The sequence below is a fragment of the Gymnogyps californianus genome, chromosome 17, assembly GCF_018139145.2.
Source record: "Gymnogyps californianus isolate 813 chromosome 17, ASM1813914v2, whole genome shotgun sequence".
Lineage (NCBI taxonomy): Eukaryota > Metazoa > Chordata > Aves > Accipitriformes > Cathartidae > Gymnogyps > Gymnogyps californianus.
The window spans coordinates 6625979-6643721 of record NC_059487.1 but is presented as its reverse complement, the minus strand read 5'-3'; the positions used below and the strand labels follow the sequence as shown (position 1 = coordinate 6643721).

The 17743-nt window shown below is 42.3% G+C and overlaps 2 protein-coding genes across 5 annotated transcripts; one reads left to right on the top strand and one right to left on the bottom strand.

The window, feature by feature from the left end:
• The first annotated feature begins 1057 nt into the window (after positions 1-1057).
• On the top strand, positions 1058-9007 carry TTPAL (alpha tocopherol transfer protein like). Of its 4 annotated transcripts, none has more exons than XR_007767440.1 (5): positions 1058-1496; positions 2221-2414; positions 4288-4398; positions 5143-6678; positions 7069-9007. XR_007767440.1 is itself a non-coding variant. In XM_050907546.1 (5 exons), exons 1-5 carry the CDS (start codon positions 1058-1060, stop codon positions 6644-6646), a joined length of 954 nt encoding a protein of 317 aa, XP_050763503.1. In that variant the 3' UTR covers positions 6647-9007. The 4 variants fall into 4 exon arrangements, 3 of the variants coding, with proteins under 3 accessions (XP_050763503.1, XP_050763504.1, XP_050763501.1); XM_050907546.1 differs by having other exon boundaries at positions 5143-5340; positions 6635-9007; XM_050907547.1 differs by having other exon boundaries at positions 2221-2312; positions 5143-9007.
• A 409-nt stretch (positions 9008-9416) lies between these two features.
• SERINC3 (serine incorporator 3) lies at positions 9417-17743 on the bottom strand. The gene is made up of 10 exons (XM_050907325.1): positions 17705-17743; positions 16957-17118; positions 16304-16497; positions 15093-15172; positions 14231-14368; positions 13206-13375; positions 12379-12469; positions 11814-11991; positions 11152-11379; positions 9417-10345 (listed from the first exon to the last, which is right to left on the bottom strand). Exons 1-10 carry the CDS (start codon positions 17741-17743, stop codon positions 10207-10209), a joined length of 1419 nt encoding a protein of 472 aa, XP_050763282.1. The 3' UTR covers positions 9417-10206.

Here is a 17743-nt window from a genome sequence, read left to right as displayed (position 1 = left end):
GGGGCCAAGGATTTGGGTCCTGCACAGCCCAGGCTGTAACGAGGTGAAGTCAGTGATGCCGGCGCCCCGGGACCTTCCCCGAGGAGCCTGGGGAAGGTGTGGTAGAAGTAAACAATTCAGATGTCTGTCACTGCAGGAGGAAGCGGGTTATGTGGGACCGGTATTATTGTGCCAGGCGATTCCTCTGTGACACCCAAGAGTGGTATAGTGTGCTGTGAGTGACTCTGAATAGGAGTAGCTCAGGGAAAAAAAAGGCATGTTTTTCCCTTCCAGTCACAGGTCAAGCTACAGGAAGTATGCCAGGCTCATAATTTTACAATTTTTCACTCGTGTCTATCCACTTGCTACTGGATTTGGAAATTCAGCTCCCAGTTCAGAAATATTGGCAGCACACTGAAGACTGGATTAAGCCTACCTTAACACCCATGCAGTGCTGGCATAAGAGTCGGTAATTTTCTCACCTGCTCATCCAGTCTGTGAACTGCAGCCATTTCTTATATGCCTGAATGCCGCTCCTCCTGAATTGCTCAAAACGTTCGTGTGGGCAGACATGCTGATCGATGCATGTGTTTGCCAGAGAAGTTAATGAAAACTCCTGGCTGTCTGGGCTCAGCTAGGAGAGTTTCTCAGAAGAGGGTGTAATTTAACCAAATGTGAGAATAGTGCCTAACTGGGATGTGTTTGCTTTGCTTAGTTTCCAATTGGACATAGGAAGTAAATGTTAAGGCAAATTAAATTCTGTATTTTGCAATGAAGCTGTGTAATTCTGTGTTTTAATTTTTTTTTTATTTGGTTAGATTTCATCCAAGGTAGTTTTCTACCCGCTATGCAGGATAAAGAGATTAGAGGAACCTGCGCTTTCTAATCCTAGGAAGAGAATTTAAATGTCTGAACTGTGCTTCTGGCTGTAGTGCCGGTTCTTGGAAGGGCAGTGTCCTCAGCCAGGAAACAGAGGGATACAGGACATAATAAATATGTAAATAATAAATATGCTTGTTAGTCCGTGGGTTTGTTTGTCATGTGTAGCTCTTGGTTTTTGACAGATTCCTGCTACATTATGTCAGGAGACAGTGACTGCACCAGGACAAGTCCATCCGCGGGGTCTCCATCGGACAATGAGTTCTTGCCAGATCGGCCAAAGTATGTTTGCTCGCTGTCTCCTGATCTCATTACCAAAGCCCGGGAAGAGCTCCAAGAGAAACCTGAATGGAGGCTCCGTGATGTGCAGGCGCTCCGAGATATGGTGTGCAAAGACTATCCCTCCCTGGGGACCTGCCTGGACGATGCTTTTTTGCTAAGATTCCTCAGAGCCAGGAAATTTGATTATGATCGAGCACTTCAGCTTCTGGTGAACTACCACACCTGCAGGAGGAGCTGGCCTGAGGTCTTCAATAACTTGAAGCCGTCCGCAATAAAGCCTGTCCTAGAGTCTGGTTTTGTCACTGTGCTGCCTCGTCTGGACCCAGAGGGACGCCATGTCGTCTGCATCCGTCCAGGTACTGAAATGCATGAATGTCTTTGTTCTCCGTCTTCGAGGTGTGTCTGGGCCAAAAATCTGTTTCCCGCTCTCCTGCGAACAGTGGTTACTTACATAGAGTACGTGGGTTCTCTTTGAAATTTGAAAAGCTAACTTGTGAAGGGACACGTTTGTCGTTAGCCAACGTTATACCACTTCCTTTTCCTGTGTCAGCAATAACTGCAGTTATGTCAAAATGAAAACGCAGTGAGGTGGGTTGATGAAATATTAGGTGATTCAAGAAAAATTAATGTGTAGTAACTCAAATTGAAACAGGGCTGCTGGCCTACAGTTAGAAGCTTGTAATTTGTTTTGGCAATAAGTGGAGAGAGGAGCCTATGGCTTTGACTCCCATGTAAACAATTGGAGCCTTCCGTGTGCTTTTGGTGCTGCCAGGCTTGCTGTAAATTTGTCTTCATTCATCCTCCTCTTTTCCATTTACCTGCTTTCTTTCTGAGCTGAAACTGCTTCTAATAAGCTGTGCTGGGTGGAGAACGGGGTTCTTAAAACCATTGCCTTTGCTCCCTGAAGTAAACATGAGTTGCCATTTATCTCTTGCTTAAGAAAGGCTGCTCTGAACTAGGACTGTGGCTATTAAAAACTAACTTTTAAGAGTCCAGGAAAAGTAGAAAATCAGTTTTTGGAATGTGTATTGTTAGCTTATATTTACTCTCCGACTTACCATCCATGTCTTGTAACCTCAGACAGATGGACACCCAGTAATTATCCGATTACTGAGAACATTCGTGCCATATACTTAACGTTAGAAAAACTCATTCAGTCCGAAGAGACCCAGGTGAATGGAATTGTAATCCTGGCAGACTACAAAGGAGTCAGCTTATCTAAGGCGTCTCATTTTGGTCCTTTTGTAGCCAAAAAAGTGATTGGAATTCTTCAGGTAAGACCTGAACTGGTGGGAACATAAGCTTGTGCATTGTAAATGACTGCTTCTGTGTCTAGAGTTCTTGACTGTCACCAGAAACTTAAGCATCTTGGCTTTTACTAGCGAGTTAAAACATGTCTCTGCCCAACCAGTTTCTCACACCCTTGCCAACTTACCTCACTTGCCCTTTTTTTGACTTTTGCATCCCTAAAACTAAATTTGCATTAGAAATGCAAACTTTGAGTTGGAACAGAAAAAAGTAGTTCTGCTAGGTAGTAGTAAGGAAGAGAGAGAGCAGTGAATTACAGTTAGAGAGAAGACACCGTTTTGCCTGAATGCTGAGGAATGGCTCGTTATTTGAATCGTTCCTGTCAGCCAAGATGGAGCTGACCACTGGGCAAGTGCAAATTCAAGTACTGCTGCAAAAATTTTGCAGAGAGGACTTTTGAATGGGTGTGATTTGAGGAGGATTTCCATCCACTCCCTGAAGGAAGAGAGGCTTCTTCAGCATAGGGGGCAGCAAAATAATAAAAAGGATCTCTGACTAGGTGTTTGGAAGGAGAATGATGGAGAGCAAGTTAAAGCAAGGGTGTAAGCACAAGTGGAGTTGTACAAAATAGGAAGGTGAAAGGAGTGAGGAGTAACCTGGCCAAAGTGGCAGGAAGGTCTGATGATTTTACTTGATGTTCTACCGTATTATCTGGAGGAGTGAGATGAGGAAAACTTCCCTTGAATGGGTTCATTCCCTCATTACTTTTATTCTGGCCTGAGCTGGTTATGTTCTTTGTTGTATCTGGGGCGGGATAAGGAAGTATAGGGGGAATTGGGAATTTATGTAGATGAGACTAGCGAGTTTATGAATGCCTATATATGAACTCGCTCCTTTAAATTATGATCTAAATGTGTCATTTAACTGTCTGAGCCCATACTTAATTTGCACAAATAAAGTGATGGGTGTCCTGCTGTTATTAGTGGAAGCTGAACAAAACAAAAGCTGAACTTGGTGAAGGACATAAAGGTATGGGTGGTATATAAACGTGTTGCATCAACCTTGCTGAGCTGCATCTCTTGGAAAGATGAGCTAATTCACTGACCTTGATAAGGAGAAAAATACTCCTGCAGTGCATGTTATCTGTTTTTCACTCCAAGGATTGACTGCTTGCTTTGTGTATGTAGAGCTCGTTATAAGGGAAAGAAACTTCACTGTGGCACATGAGACCTTAATTGCTGATCGTAAGCTTTTGCCTTGGAAAAATGTTTCTGCAAATAAATTTGTCCAGCAGAAATCCCATAACTAACTGTTGTTTTAAACTGTCTCGTATAGGAGACACTGTGTATTCTGTTGGCAGCAGAGCCTGTTTGTCTTTTGCAGTTAGCGTGACAGAATAGTTGGAATGGCAGAAAAAGAGTGATATTAGATCTCCTCCTTGTATAAAAACACATTTTAGAGTATCTTGGGCACCAGATCTTGTAGTTAGACACACCATTAGAACCAGCCTGCTCTGGCTCTGAGCATGGTGCACTCCTCAGAAGCTAGGGTCATCACTTTGTAACTGCATCCTTATCAGGGTTGGGAATACTCAAAGCACTACCTAAGTGTCTTTGTCAGGGGAGATGAAGAACAACATAAGAAATGAAGATTTACTGACAGCAATATATTTCTTGATGCAAGGTTTTCTTGTCTCTTGACTTTATGCCCATGGATCTCATCCTAAGACTATACCCTATTATAAGGTGCATTTCTGTTGCTGTATTGGTTTATGTTGGTACCTCAAATGAAAGTTTGGGAGCCAGTGGGTTGTGCTGGCAGTCAGTCTCAGGAGATTTTAAAGAGGAAGATGGCAAATGTTTTTTAAACTGCATTATAAAAATCTTCTTTGCCCTTCAGGATGGATTCCCCATTCGAATAAAAGCTGTTAACATAATAAATGAGCCTCGTATATTCAAAGGCATTTTTGCAATCATCAAGCCTTTTCTGAAGGAAAAGATAGCAAACCGGGTAAGGATTTGTGTCATTTTAACATTAATGTTAATGTTTGTAAGTTCCTTGCATGGCCACTGCAAGTAAAAATTGTTGAAAAACCTCACAGCTAGAAAAATGTTGGTGCCATTTACTTGATCTAACTGGTCCTTTCTGCTTTAATTTTTAAAAATATGCCTCTTGGGAAAATTCTTCATGAGAAAAAAGCTTGAGGAATTTAATATTGGCATAACATTAATATGGAACTTTAGTACATATGCTATGTATTCAGGACACTAATTCCATCCCTGGGGTTGGATTATCTTGGCAAGTAACACTCATTTATGAGATAGTGTCACAGGAAATCTGTGTTGCCCCTTCCTTGCTCTTCTCCCTTATGCGAGTGTCCTGCATGGCACGAGTATTCTCTGCATAGGACTGGATGTAGTTGCAAAGGATGATGCTTTTTTCCACAAGGATAAGTACTTCCAGTCCCATGAACAAACTTGGGGACCAGTTGGATTTGGAACCTCTGCACAGACTAGCAAATGTCAAGTCTCTCTTGCTGGGATTTAAGCTGCACTAGACTTGGACCGTCTCAAGGCTTCTCTCACTAGTGTATTTAACTGCACCTGCCCAATGTTCTATGCTGCCACTTGCCCATAAAGACATCACTTCTAAAATTTGCTCTTTAGCTCAAAATGAGCTTGTTAGCTGACTCAGTAGTTTGCTGTAAAGTGTTTGATATGCACCATTAAAACTATCTTTTGCTTTCTTCTTCAGTTTTTTCTTCATGGCTGTGATCTGAATTCCCTTCATCAAAACATTCCTCCAGTGATCCTTCCTGAAGAGTATGGTGGTACTTCAGGGAAGCTGGACATCTCTGCATGGAATGAGCTGCTGCTAGCCTCTGAAGAGGACTTTCTGCATGATTTCTCACAGCTGGTTCTCCCATGTGACAGCTCTCCCCATGACATGCTAGTGAGTGGGGATGCTGATGAAACACAGTGTGATGATTCTCTGCGAGGCATGAAACCTCAGCTCTATTACTGTTATTAAGAAACCAGTGAAGGGAAGTTTTCCAGCATAGTTAAGATATGTTCTGATAGGTGATGTTGTGAACTCTGCCTTACTTCTAAACCTGCAGTTTAGGAACAGACCGCTGAGGCACTTTACACTGTAGAACCAAAGGAAGCTGAAGGGGGCACAGTGGGGGCAGGGCAGAGTTCAGGGAGGATAAAGGCAAAGAGCACAAGTTATGTAGAATACTGGAGGCCTATCAGCCTCTGTGTGAATGATGCAAACTGGCCTATTCTTTCGAATGATAAAGAAAAAATTGCAGGATGGTAAGCTTGATAGTTTCTTATCCCCTCCCCACATAGGTGAAAAGTGACGATGATGATTTACTAGCTTTGTGACCATCTGTTCCCTTCCCCTTCTGCAAACACCAGTAATCCAAGACAAGAAAATTGCTTTTGAACCCTGCAAAATGCAGTTCTGTCAGTGAAGATTGCTTAAAAACATAAAAGTCTAACTTGGCCTGTCCTCCGTCACTTGGTTCAGATTGCGAGTTGGCATTTCTGAAATCTCTCAATGAATATTTGTCTCAAATTAATACAGAGCAAAACTATCTTATCCATGAATATCAGTATGGAGATCATCTCTGAAACTTCCTCACAGTAGGAAGAACTATAACTGGTGGATTAACTACTACAACATCTATGCCAAGGCTTATTATAAACAGATGCAATCTTCATTTTCAGAAAATAGGAAGTTTTTCAGATCAAGTACTAAGGCTTTTGATTAGATAGCAGCTTCAAATAATGAGGTTCAGGACCAAATAAGAAAAAGCTATGTTAGCCACCTTCCCACATTGTCAGTTGTTCTTTTCTTCAGCTGGTTGTGATGAGGAATTGGGTAAGTAACTCATACACAGAATTTGTAAGGAGGCTTTGTAGTTGGCATATGATGTATAAAAGGCAATACTTCATGTAAGACAGCAAGGTGCTTCTTTAGCTTGTTACTTTGGGCAGAATTTGAGTTTAAGTAAGTCTGTGAAACCGAATGCAGACAGGCTATTTGAAAGCACATTCTTAAATTTCCTGGTATTGTAGCATTTTGTTCACTGTGCTTGTCGGCTCTTTTGTGAAATGTTACAACTTTGTTTTCAACTGCGTTAACCTCTTTTTGTCTTTGGTTGTCATGTTCCTGTATGAAGTTAGACTTTAATCATCTCTGTAATATTTACCCGTAGCTTGTATGCCTGTGCTTCTAGGTCTTTGTCTAGAGACAGAACTAAGACTCCGATGTCAAATCAGGGTAAGATACATATGTCTAAATAAGTTGTTCCCATTCCCCAAGTTCAATCTGTTTAATGGTCTTGAATTAGAACTTAACTCTCAGCACACTCTTTGCACGTGGTTTTCTGCACTATAATAGTGTGGAGATGGGAAACCTCACTAGGACCAGGAAAGCACATCCTGTTACTTCAAGGCGAAATATTTCACTATTTGGTGAAAAAGAAAATCCCTTCTAATTGGAGACTTATCTCTAGAGCACTTTCTCTGGATGAAATCTTTATTTAGTGCCAAGTGTGATTATAGGTACCAGTTATGTTTCTGTAAATATGAAAGTAAAGCATCTTGAGGATTTCAGACATTCATTTTTCAAAGTGCCAAACTCTGTTTTGAATGTCTGTCTTCCTCTCAGTCCCCCTACAGCATGACTGCACTGCCAAAAAGAGACTCCTCTACCACTGTAATGACTTCCTGATCTGGCAGCAGACCTCATCCTGGAACTAGGATAGCAAATGCCATACCTGTCATCCAAGCATTATAAAAGGAGACTGGGTTTTGAAAAGGGGTAAACCATGAAGCATTTTTCTGGGTGGCAGTTCAGAATTTGTGGGAGCTGGAAACTCATCACTTGAACTGTTTGAGAGTAAAGGTGGGAAGAGATTAATTTTCCTCCCTGAAAGCATCGATTTTTCCTACCTTTGTAAGTCAATTCTTACTCCTCTTTGACAGCTATTACCTTTAGTGCGGGGGGGGAACCCTACCATTTTAATCTACTTAAAATAAGGTAAAAGAGTACTGCTAGCCACTTCCTCGTTTCTGACCAGAACGTGCTGCGTGTTTTGCAGAGATTAATTCAGTTCTTTGTGCCACCTAGCAAGACAGTAGCACACAGCACCAGGACTTAGAAAGGTAAGTGGCTGCCCATGCTGTTTAACTGCCAGAACATAGAATGGTGTTTATGTTGTTTTAGTGCCTCTTAATTCCAGCCACAATGTACAATTAAAAAAAATAAAATAGGATGGACAATTTCTCCTAGAGGTGAAGGCGTGACTGGTATTTGACACTCTTTCCTTAATTGTGCTGCAGGGTTTGAAGTGGTGGTATTTTGACAGTTAACCTATAAGAACAGCTACTTTCATCCCCTTATGTAACTACTAGAGAGGGAAGCTGAATATTCAAAATTCAATTTAGTGTCCTTTGAAAAGAAAAAAATCTAGTGGTGTTCAGCAGAACGCTGAGGAACCTCTGCAGAAACCAAACCCTTTTTCAGGCTTTTATATTCTCTTGCATGCCTTAAATAGTAGGCAAACTAGATCCATCTCTCCCTCCCCTTTTCTCCTCTGCTCACAGAGAAACTAAGAATAAAACATGTGATTTAAACATAATAGATAAGGCTATATTATCAATGCTGAAAATAGCCTGTGTTATGCCTCCAGAACTTCTTTTTCTTACAGCTGGCTGCTGGGCAGTTGATGTCAGGATGCTTGAACTAAGCCAGGCTTACCTTTATCAAGCATCTAACCATTACTTCTAATTTGCTCTTTCTTTGCTTTAGAACTCGGACAGACAAGAGTTGCAACTGTATTGAGCTGTATCTCTAACCCTTTTTAGGTTTGTAACCAGTGCTTGGCTTGTCTTGTAGAAAGCACAGCTCTGTCTTATATGTGCCTGACTACTGAGCTGAGAATGCTCTTTGAGCTTTAGCACTTACTAGCAAAGAAATCAGTTTGTTCCCAAATTTTCTCATGTCAGCATTTGGAAAATAAACACTTGTTTTAAGTATAGAGTCTCCTTATCTGTAAGTTAAGAGAATAGATAGGAAAAGCTTACAGGTTGGGGGTTTTTTTGGTTTATTTTTTACAGCACTAAAACTGATCTGTTCTTTTTTCCACTTGAAATAACTTTGTTTCCAGAGGTTATATGCCTTGCCCAGTACATAAGCCGTCCCTGCCAAATCCAACGCATAATAAGGAAAGATACTTGAACTGCATTGGGCAGCCATGGCTTTTGGCATTAAGTGGGACAAAAGGTAGCTGCATACTGTACATAAAAGTACTTGAATTTATACTCTTGCAAATGGGTGTTACAAACCCCGAGGTATTTTCAGGAACTGGGTGAAGTATTGTTTTTGTTAAATCTCATTTTGGCATGAGTTAATCATAGTGTTATTCAAACTAATAATTTTGCCTTCTGTTGTATGTGGGCCTAGAGGTGTTGGGTGGTTAAGTGTACATCTTATTTTGACAAAATTTATTTTTATATTGCATTTTATAAAATGGAGTGGTCAAAATGTGTAATTTTGATGCATGACTGGGTGATTAAACACATTGTAACAGCTGCTAATTTGATATTTCAAATATGTTTGCCTTGTGTCGTGTTGGGGTATTTTACTGTAAAAGTCAATAGTTCCACACTAAACACACAGCTGCAACTAAGTATAATTGCCACAGTGTTACATTAGAAAAAGGTGTTGCTTTCTACTGCAGAACTAAATTTTACTTGAACAACTGTACCTGAGCAACTTCAAGGAACAGGATTTGATATTCAGAGAATCACATGGAAGATGCTGTTTGTTTCAACAGAAATATATTATGACTTACTATTTGCTGACATCCATATGTCAAATAGGACTATTTGTGACATCCAGTCACATCCAACTGGACACTGCAGCAGCTAATTAGCATTTTAATCATTGTATGTAGTATTTTGCATTGGAGAATAACTGTTGCTGCTTAACACTTCTCAACAGAGCTGGGACAGTTTCAGTAGTTAGTCCGCTTTATTCAAATCAGTTTACAGTGCAAATGCCTTAGTGCCAATAATAATTTCATGTACATTATTTTTATAAGCATATTAGACAAGTGAAATCAATTAGGTCTACTTTTTATGATTATGGTGGAAAAATAGTTTAAGCTAGTCATACACTTACCACTCTATTTGGCAAACATACTAAAAAAGAAGTTTCTGTAGAAGTTGCCTCTTAGGGCAAGTTTGTTCTTAAAAGGAATTAGAGTTAACTAGTTTTTCAACTTCAAAGTTCTGTTCTTTTGGTGAGAAATAAGGGGGGTTTTGCCACAACATGGCAAGGTAAGTATAATTTAAATAAACTTTTGCAGTGGAATGTAGAAATCCAGCAGCATGGCTTACACTTCCAGGAACTGAAGCATTAGCATACTAGTGCATTATGCTGAATATAGTTGTTCTTTAAAATATATTACTTCATATTTAGCTAAATGTTACTTCTATTCAATAGGAAGGTTGCAGATATTGGACAGAACAGATTTTCTTTTGTGCTTTGACAGCACAGCTGTAGTGAATTTTAAAAATGTAGTAATAAGATAACCATGATAGAAGGTTAAAATAGAAAGATAACTGATAATAATTTTGATCCTGCATCAAGCATTACGCAATACATAACTTTCTATCCACCTGCATGTTAATATCAATATAAGAAACAGTAACATAGACAGTGTAACTAAAGCAATACACAAACATTTTGGCTTTCAGCAAAAAGTTCCCCACTTTTGTAAGCTTGGACAGGTGCAGCAATTTAACTGAAGTCCCTATTAGTAAGGACAAGAGGAGCCACTAGGGTCCAAAGATAGAGAAGGAGACAAACCCAGCTGGAGGTTATCTTCACCCACACGGCTGGCCACTTACTTGTCATTGTTTTAAAATCCGCATCAGGGCTAAAAAGTAAAGAAGTCAATTAATAGATACAGAAGGCACCTTCCACTATTCCTTGCTATGTCTCATATGAATCTGAAGTTAGAACAATGATTTGGGACACTCCAATGCAAGAGCCTTTGTGGGAGCACAGGTGAGGCAACTAAACCAGCAATTTCCTGTGGCTCCTTCGTAGGCCTGTTGTTCTTGGTACCCAGTTCTCAAAAAATCAACCTGCTTGTGTATGTTGATCTTAAAGGTAATATTGTCCTCTTAAAGGAAATATTTGAGTGAGCTATGCAATAGACTCTTGCTGGCTGCTGCTCTGTAAGTTTATTTGCTAATTTATACAATATGGCAGTCCTGGGGAAAGTAGTTATAAGCTGCAGCAGCCGAAGATATGTCCAAGTGCTCCCAAGGGATTTAGGAAATCATATCTCTGTTTAAGTGGCATGTATGGCTGTCCCTGCACATCTTTCCCAGGGTGAAGAGCCAGTAACATTAGGCTGGCCTCTGACAAGCTTCCCAGGAGGCTACCTCAAGCCAATTTCATATGTATCCTTCCTGCTACTTGCCTATCTGAAGGATGGTAACCACACTTTCTGCCCTTGCAGCTGTGAAGCAGTCCACTAGGACTACAGCTGCTGATTTTGCCTTTTTACATCTTAATTCAGCAACACAAAATTGAGAAGGCACAACTCTGATGCAACTGGCATGGGGACAGCACCTTAACCAGCTTGGCAGGAGTAGCCTGTAGGGCAGGAGTCTCCTATCCACCTGGAAACACTGGCCAGCACATATAACCCATCACTTTCTGTGCTGCTCTTACCTGTACCAGTTTGTGAGTGTCATCATGATGTAAAGAGAGGCAAGGAAGAGCATGAAGTGAAAGAAGGTGTAGCTGTACTGAACACCATCCTTCTCATTATCCATGACACGGCGCACCTCTCCATCCTCTGCAGCCCCACTGCCTGTTCCCACAGTCTCCTCCAGAATGGCACTGTCACTCCCAGACAGTGTCAGCTTGTTCACCTGGCTGTTACTTGAAGAGCGAATGCTGCAGTGTAACCCAAAGACAGACATGGTTAAAAACTCCCTTTTCAGTTAGCTATGTCTGCTAATAAAGCAAGCAACAGACCACAATGAATGTCAGGGCCTAGCAAATAACATTTTTTAAAATCCATCTGGAAACACAAGGAAACTCCTCAAAGAGATCTGTTTTCATCCGAGCTTTTGTTAACCTAATTAAACAGTGTTCCTAGTCCAGGTCTCGTAACACATTTTGTTCTGTTATCTGAATAGGGCTAATACAGCCTATCCTCATCCAAAAAAACCAGAACACAGTTTTATTAGCCATATTTGGGCTTGGGCCTGAGACAGCAGCTGGATGTAAATAAATGCAGATGATACATTTTTCACTAGACCCAGATTCAAACATAAAAGGCAGCCAAATCCCAATTGTTTATCATTTGAGAGCAGTGCAGGTCCTACCTGGAATACAAGAGGCAAAGGACAAAGATAACCAATCCAACAACACTCTGGGCATCCCACCACTGTAGGGACTTGGGCGGAGCTGGAGTAGCAGGTACAACAGTGGTGTTTGCCGGAACAACTGTGGGTGTAGCTATCTGGGTAATGATGTTCAGCAAACTTGGGTTACAGCTTCGTTCTGAAAGGGATTTCAAGGCAGATTAAAGAGAGATGAGCTTTCACAGCATTTAGCTAAGAAAAGATGACAGATGATAAGCTTGCAATTTTTCATTCCCTTTAACTGCTGATCTCTTCGATTCCCCAGAGGCAGCAATGGCATGGAATATTTTTCCTTCCTGTGAGCTAGGCAAGGGTGTAATAAATAAATAAAATCAGAATGCCCTGACACTGTTTTCTTTCCCCTCACAAATACCCCAGTTTAGTTCTGAGTCAGCTTTACTGCCTCACTAGGTTTTATCTACACAGATCAGCAATCCCCACACAGTGATCTGTAATAACTGTGAGCCCCATCAACAGCTTCTGCTTTCACACCAAAATATCTTACTTAAGACAGCCTGTTGCTTACCAGGCTCATTGGACATGGCTGACCAAGTGAGATACATGGTGTAGAGCGTGATAACAGAGGACTGGAGGAGGCCAGAGCGAGGCTGATGTTCCTGTTCAAAGACAGAATAGCAAGCCAAGGTCAAAAGGGCAAGTTTTACCTATAGTTGGATAGTTTTACCCCACTGCCACAGATTCAACAATTATTAGCATGAAAAACTTTATAAATGCATTGGGCTTTGTTCTATGTTTAAAAGACTGGAAGAAAGTCCTTAGAGTAATATACTTTATGCAGTGAGCAACTCAAACATGGAAGGAATCAGCAAACCAAATCCAGTTTTTCTGTGCCCAAGACTCAGTTACGGGTTCTTACTGAGTTAATCCCAACTTGCTTAACAGTTCTGTAGATATGAATCTAGCATGTGATTTATTTGAGCAATACCAGTTCAGAATCAAGTAACATGCAAGCTTCCTCTCATATTAAACATGCTTACCCATAATTTCAAAGCCACAGTATTAAGCCAATAAATTCCCAGCTTATTTTGCTTTTCCCTAACAGATTTCTCTGTTCTGCCAGAACCTTCACTACTAAAACCATGCCAGCAGTGCCCCACATGGAAACAAAGTCCAAAACAATGTTAGCAAAAAAACCCCCTATCTTCAGGAAATATGTCACTACTTACTTAGTGCATTGGTTTCAGAGCAAGATTTTTTTTTTTAAAGTGTTCCTAGTTAGCATAGCTATGATAGCCAAATTTTACAAGTTCTTTTGTCTGACTGAATTGGTACTACATCTTTCTTACTTCCCTGCTTTGTATGTCAGAAGAAAATAGCAGAGAAAAATAATACCTGAACTTTTGGAAGGACAGAAACAATAGAGACAGCAATGCACAGGAGCATATTAAAGCTTATGAAGAACTTGTTCTCAGTGCAGTCATCAGGCTTCGTGTAGAAAACATAGAAGAGAACAACAAAAACCAGCGACAAGGCGTAGAACAAGCTTGTACAGGACAGCAGAGCTGGAGGGAAAAAAATTAACTGTTACAATACACATGTAGTTTAACAGTACATCTAAGGTGATTTAATGACCAGCTACCACTGTAATGAGACAGTCCCTCTTCCTCACTTGGAAGTCTGGTTCAGAAAACTAGACTAGCAGAATGCATTTTTATTAGGTATGGCTAAATTTCTGCTTTGGCTCACTAAGTAGTGTAGCTCAGAGGAAAGCCAGTACTGCCATCAGGGGAATAAGACCTGCCTGTCAGCGGCAGTTTAATTGGTTTAACTGATGTCAAGCCACAGTGTCAAAATGAGAGTGCTTTTTGCACGCTTCTCGTGGGCTATTTACAAGCCCTGAATTCCCCCTTCTATGCTACAGGCCACTCATTTTCATTTCCATTCTGCTATGTTCTTTCTAAGAAGCTACAAAATGCTGTTGCAGCATTCATAGCTATGAGCAAAGAACCACAACAATTAGCACTTTGTAATTTAGTGGTCAGCTTGGGAGTATGCGCTGAGGCATGCTTTGTGTTGTACTGCAGCCACCGTCATCGGCACAGCTGACTTCCTGAGGACCTCAGTAGGGGAGGTGGCAAAGCAAAGTTAGAGCTGAAGAGATCCAGGCTACTAGCTCTGCACTTGCACTGCAAACTAGGGAAGTGTTTATTATGACTGTCAGATCTGCTAATCACAAGCCTAGAATATTTTCATTTAATGAGAAAAAGGCAACACTGCAGCTATTAATTCCAAATGTTTACAGTAGTGACTCAAGGAGACTGTGGAGTGTAATTCTAGGTATGTTTGCAAACTAGTAAGTGATATTCTGCAGAGTACTGGCCAGCAGAAACAAATCCTTTACAGGTTAAGGTTCCTACCTGCATACCAACATTTAGAATTTCCCTCCTCCATTCTCTCAACCCAGCTCTCATTCCAGGAGTGAGCAAAGTCCACAAGAAGCACCAACTGGATAAGAATGAAGCAGAAGGCTCCACAAATACCAATAGCAAACCAAGCTAGAAAAGGGAGCAAGAAAAACAGGGTTAGCTTTCATCGTTTGCATGCTACCCCAGTTTAAAAAAAAAACAAACAAACCACACCAAACTCCTAATTATACTGCAGGCAAATAATGAAAAAACCTGAAATTATATTTAGAAATGCAGATGCTGTTAATCACTTTGGCCTCCATCCTGCAGAAGCATGCAAGGAGTCCCAGCTATTCAAGGGTGCAGCCTATGCTAGTCAAGCTGAGCATGCGAATGTTTAGCCCAACATGTTTTCAGAATGAATGCAAGATTTAACACAAGACATCTTTGTGTACATAAATACCATCATGCCACATTTCTTTGAGGATCAACAACCCTTTCAAGTTCCTGTGAAGTGGCCAGACAGTAAAAGTTTCTTACACAGATTTTTCAGAGACTCTAGGGAAGTATTTAGCACTTGTCAGTGTTCTGAGCTGCCTCTAATCTAAATAGTGTCAGAAGACTCAGCCCAGTAGTGATCGTGTCATGGAGTACTGAATTATTAATACCGACCACCTAGGCACTTGAAAAGAGATTGCTTATTGCCATAACTTCAGTTGGTCACCAAAATACTGGATCAACCAAGACACTCTAAAGAGGTAGGACAGAATCTGTGTCTTCTACAAGATAACTTTCACTATCACAACTATATAGTAAGTCTGTGAAAAGGTTTGAGTTTATGAAACAGAATTCCATGATGATGTATTAACTGTACCTCTTGTGAAAGGCCCTTCAGGAATATAAAACGCTCCAACCATGATAGCCACAATCGCAGCTATTTTGAAGAACCAGAACCTTTAAAACAAGATAAGTTGAAAATATTGGTCTTACTCTGCACACAATAGTCACGTTTTACATGATCTGCACACAGCTTGCTGTACATAGATAAGTGTCTAACAGAAATTTAAAGAAAAAAAAGTTGCATTCAGTGGGATTACAGATAAAGATGTTCACCAAATTGGGGACAGGGTGAAGCAACAGTCAATACATTGGAGACATGGACCGACGTTTCTACCTCGAAGTTCAACACAGGCAAATACAGAGCATTGCACCTGCGACAGAAAAACCCTGTGCAACGGGACAGACTGGGGGTCGGCTGGCTAGAAAGCTGTGCTGAAAGAGGAGCTCCTCCTCCAGCAAACGGAACGTGAGTCAGCAGCTCATCCTTGCCGGGAGGAAGGCTAACTGTGCTGTTCAGCTTAGAGAAGGGAAAAGGAAGATCTAATTGCTGATTTCAACTGCCTAAAAGAAAGGTGTAAAGAAGACAAAACCAGACTCTTCTTGCAGGTGCACAGTGGAAGGACAAGAGGCAACATATGCAAGTTGCAAAAAGAGAAACTACAATTAGATATTGCAAAAAATTGCACAGGTTGCCCAGAGAGGTCAAAGCATCCCCCCGCTTTGAGACATTCAAAACTCAACTAGACAAGACCTGGGGTCTTGGCCCTGCTCTAACCAGGGGCCGGATCATATGATCTCCAAAGGTCCCTTTCAAATTAAATGACTCTATGACAATTCAGTCATCTAGCCCAGAACTAACCCAGTTAAATCAATGAATCAGGAATCAGAAATCAGAAACCAGTTTCTGCTGGCTGAGTCAGACCGGCCTAGTGAATGACCCAATAAGCGCTAGACACAGCGCAAGGATGGTGATACAAACTAGCTGAAATCTAGCATCCTTGTGGAATCACAGAGGGGTGCCCAGAGGACTGCCCTTTTGGCTAGCCAACCTCAGAGCATTATCAGTACATTGAACATGTTACATAAATGGGAAACTTTTTAGGAGACTAAAGCGTTACTCTGTATTCAGTTCAAAAGAAACTCAAGGCTGTCAATGTCTGCATAAACAATTTGCCACTGTGTTCAGCAAAGAAACTTGAGAGAGAAAACAAGTTGGAAGACCAGACAGCTGGCTCACACACATACCCATTGTGTACCGAGGCTCTTGGATCATTACTTGTTTTCACTTCTATCATGAGCAGAGAGAGGAGAAAGAAGAACACTGCCATGGCAAAGCTGATTCGATAGACAGCTCTGTATCCAACAAACACATCGCAGCTGACAAAGCCATCTATATGCGGTATCCGAGTGTGAAGCCCCTCATCACAAAATCCAGGTATCTGAGTAAAGACACATTTAGTTGTGAATTTATGTCTGCATTTGCGATTACATTCTTTAAGCACTCTAACAGCTAAGGCTTTCAGTTAGCTGTCTTCTAGGAGATCTGATAACAAAAGACCTTGTGCTCAGCCGGCCTGCACAGACCTTATTATCCTCTTTCTTTCCCAATGTCATCACTAAAAGCATCCAGGAAGATTAAGATACCAAAGCAGCAGGCCTCTGATAACGACTGGGAATCTCCAGGTCTGGTCAGGTTTCAGAGACCAGGCATGTACATTCACTGAATTTGCTATTTCAGCTAGAAGCCGTTCAGTACACGCAGTCTATTAACTCAGGGGACAAGGCACATTTGGGTGTTTGTGTCTCTCATGTAATCCGTTCCCAGTAAAGAGAATCAATAGTCACTGGCACAAGTAATGGTTTTGCAAACAGTTAGAAAGAGGTTTTCCCCTCCATACCTTTTTCAGCTGCTCTTCCATCCCTGGTGCCAGCATAATGCAAGCAAGAACAGTACTGAGGAGGAGGAGGAAGGCATAGATAAGACGTGTCACAGTTGAATTCTTGCTGTTGGGACAACATCGGCACAGTAAACACGAGGCCCCGCTGCACAGACAGGGAATCTGAAGGACAGAGACAGAAATAGTAAGGGCATTCCCCTGGCAGCTGACACCGGGGTGTGCAACGACACCCAGAGAGGAAAACCCGAACTCCATTTAGAGACACTCCGCTCCCTGCCGGACACACGGATAAGCCGTTCAATCGACATTCCTGACTGACATCGTGTTTGAAAACACCCGTAGATAATCCGGCTTATCGGCCTGGGCTCTGGTCCTGGGGGTCCGCCGCCTGGCAGCGGCCAGCAGCCTGCCGCGGCTCCGCAGCCACCGACACCGCCTCGCAAGGGCAGGCCCCCTCCGTTAGCGACCCGCCACCCGCTCAGGCGAGCCCCGCGCCCCCAGGGAAGGAGCAGGATAGCTACAGCCTGGCGCCCGCTCTGCTCCGAGGGGCTGAAGGCGCCCCCGGCTCCCGGGGCTGCGGGACCAGGCTTCTGCCCACAGGCCCCGCGAGCGAAGCCAGCGGGGTCACCGGCCCCGGGCTCGAGCCGGGCCCCCGGCGGAGGCACCGCTCCGGGCCGGGTCCGCTCCCCGGGGTGGTGGGGGGGGGGGGGGTTGGCGGGGCAGCCCCCGCCGCCGCGCCGCCACTCACCCAGCTGGCCAGCGAGCAGACCCCCAGCGCCGCCCCCAT

Coding starts and splice junctions, on each gene's coding strand:
- SERINC3 (XM_050907325.1), bottom strand. CDS start 17,743: ATGGGGGCGGCGCTGGGGGTCTGCTCGCTGGCCAGCTGG. Junction 16,498..16,956: donor TGGAAGAGCAGCTGAAAAAG/GTATGGAGGGGA, acceptor GTCTTTACTCAG/ATACCTGGATTTTGTGATGA. Junction 10,346..11,151: donor ACACTCACAAACTGGTACAG/GTAAGAGCAGCA, acceptor TTTACTTTTTAG/CCCTGATGCGGATTTTAAAA.
- TTPAL (XM_050907544.1), top strand. CDS start 1,058: ATGTCAGGAGACAGTGACTGCACCAGGACAAGTCCATCCGCGGGGTCT. Junction 1,497..2,220: donor TGTCGTCTGCATCCGTCCAG/GTACTGAAATGC, acceptor TTGTAACCTCAG/ACAGATGGACACCCAGTAAT. Junction 2,415..4,287: donor AAGTGATTGGAATTCTTCAG/GTAAGACCTGAA, acceptor TTTGCCCTTCAG/GATGGATTCCCCATTCGAAT.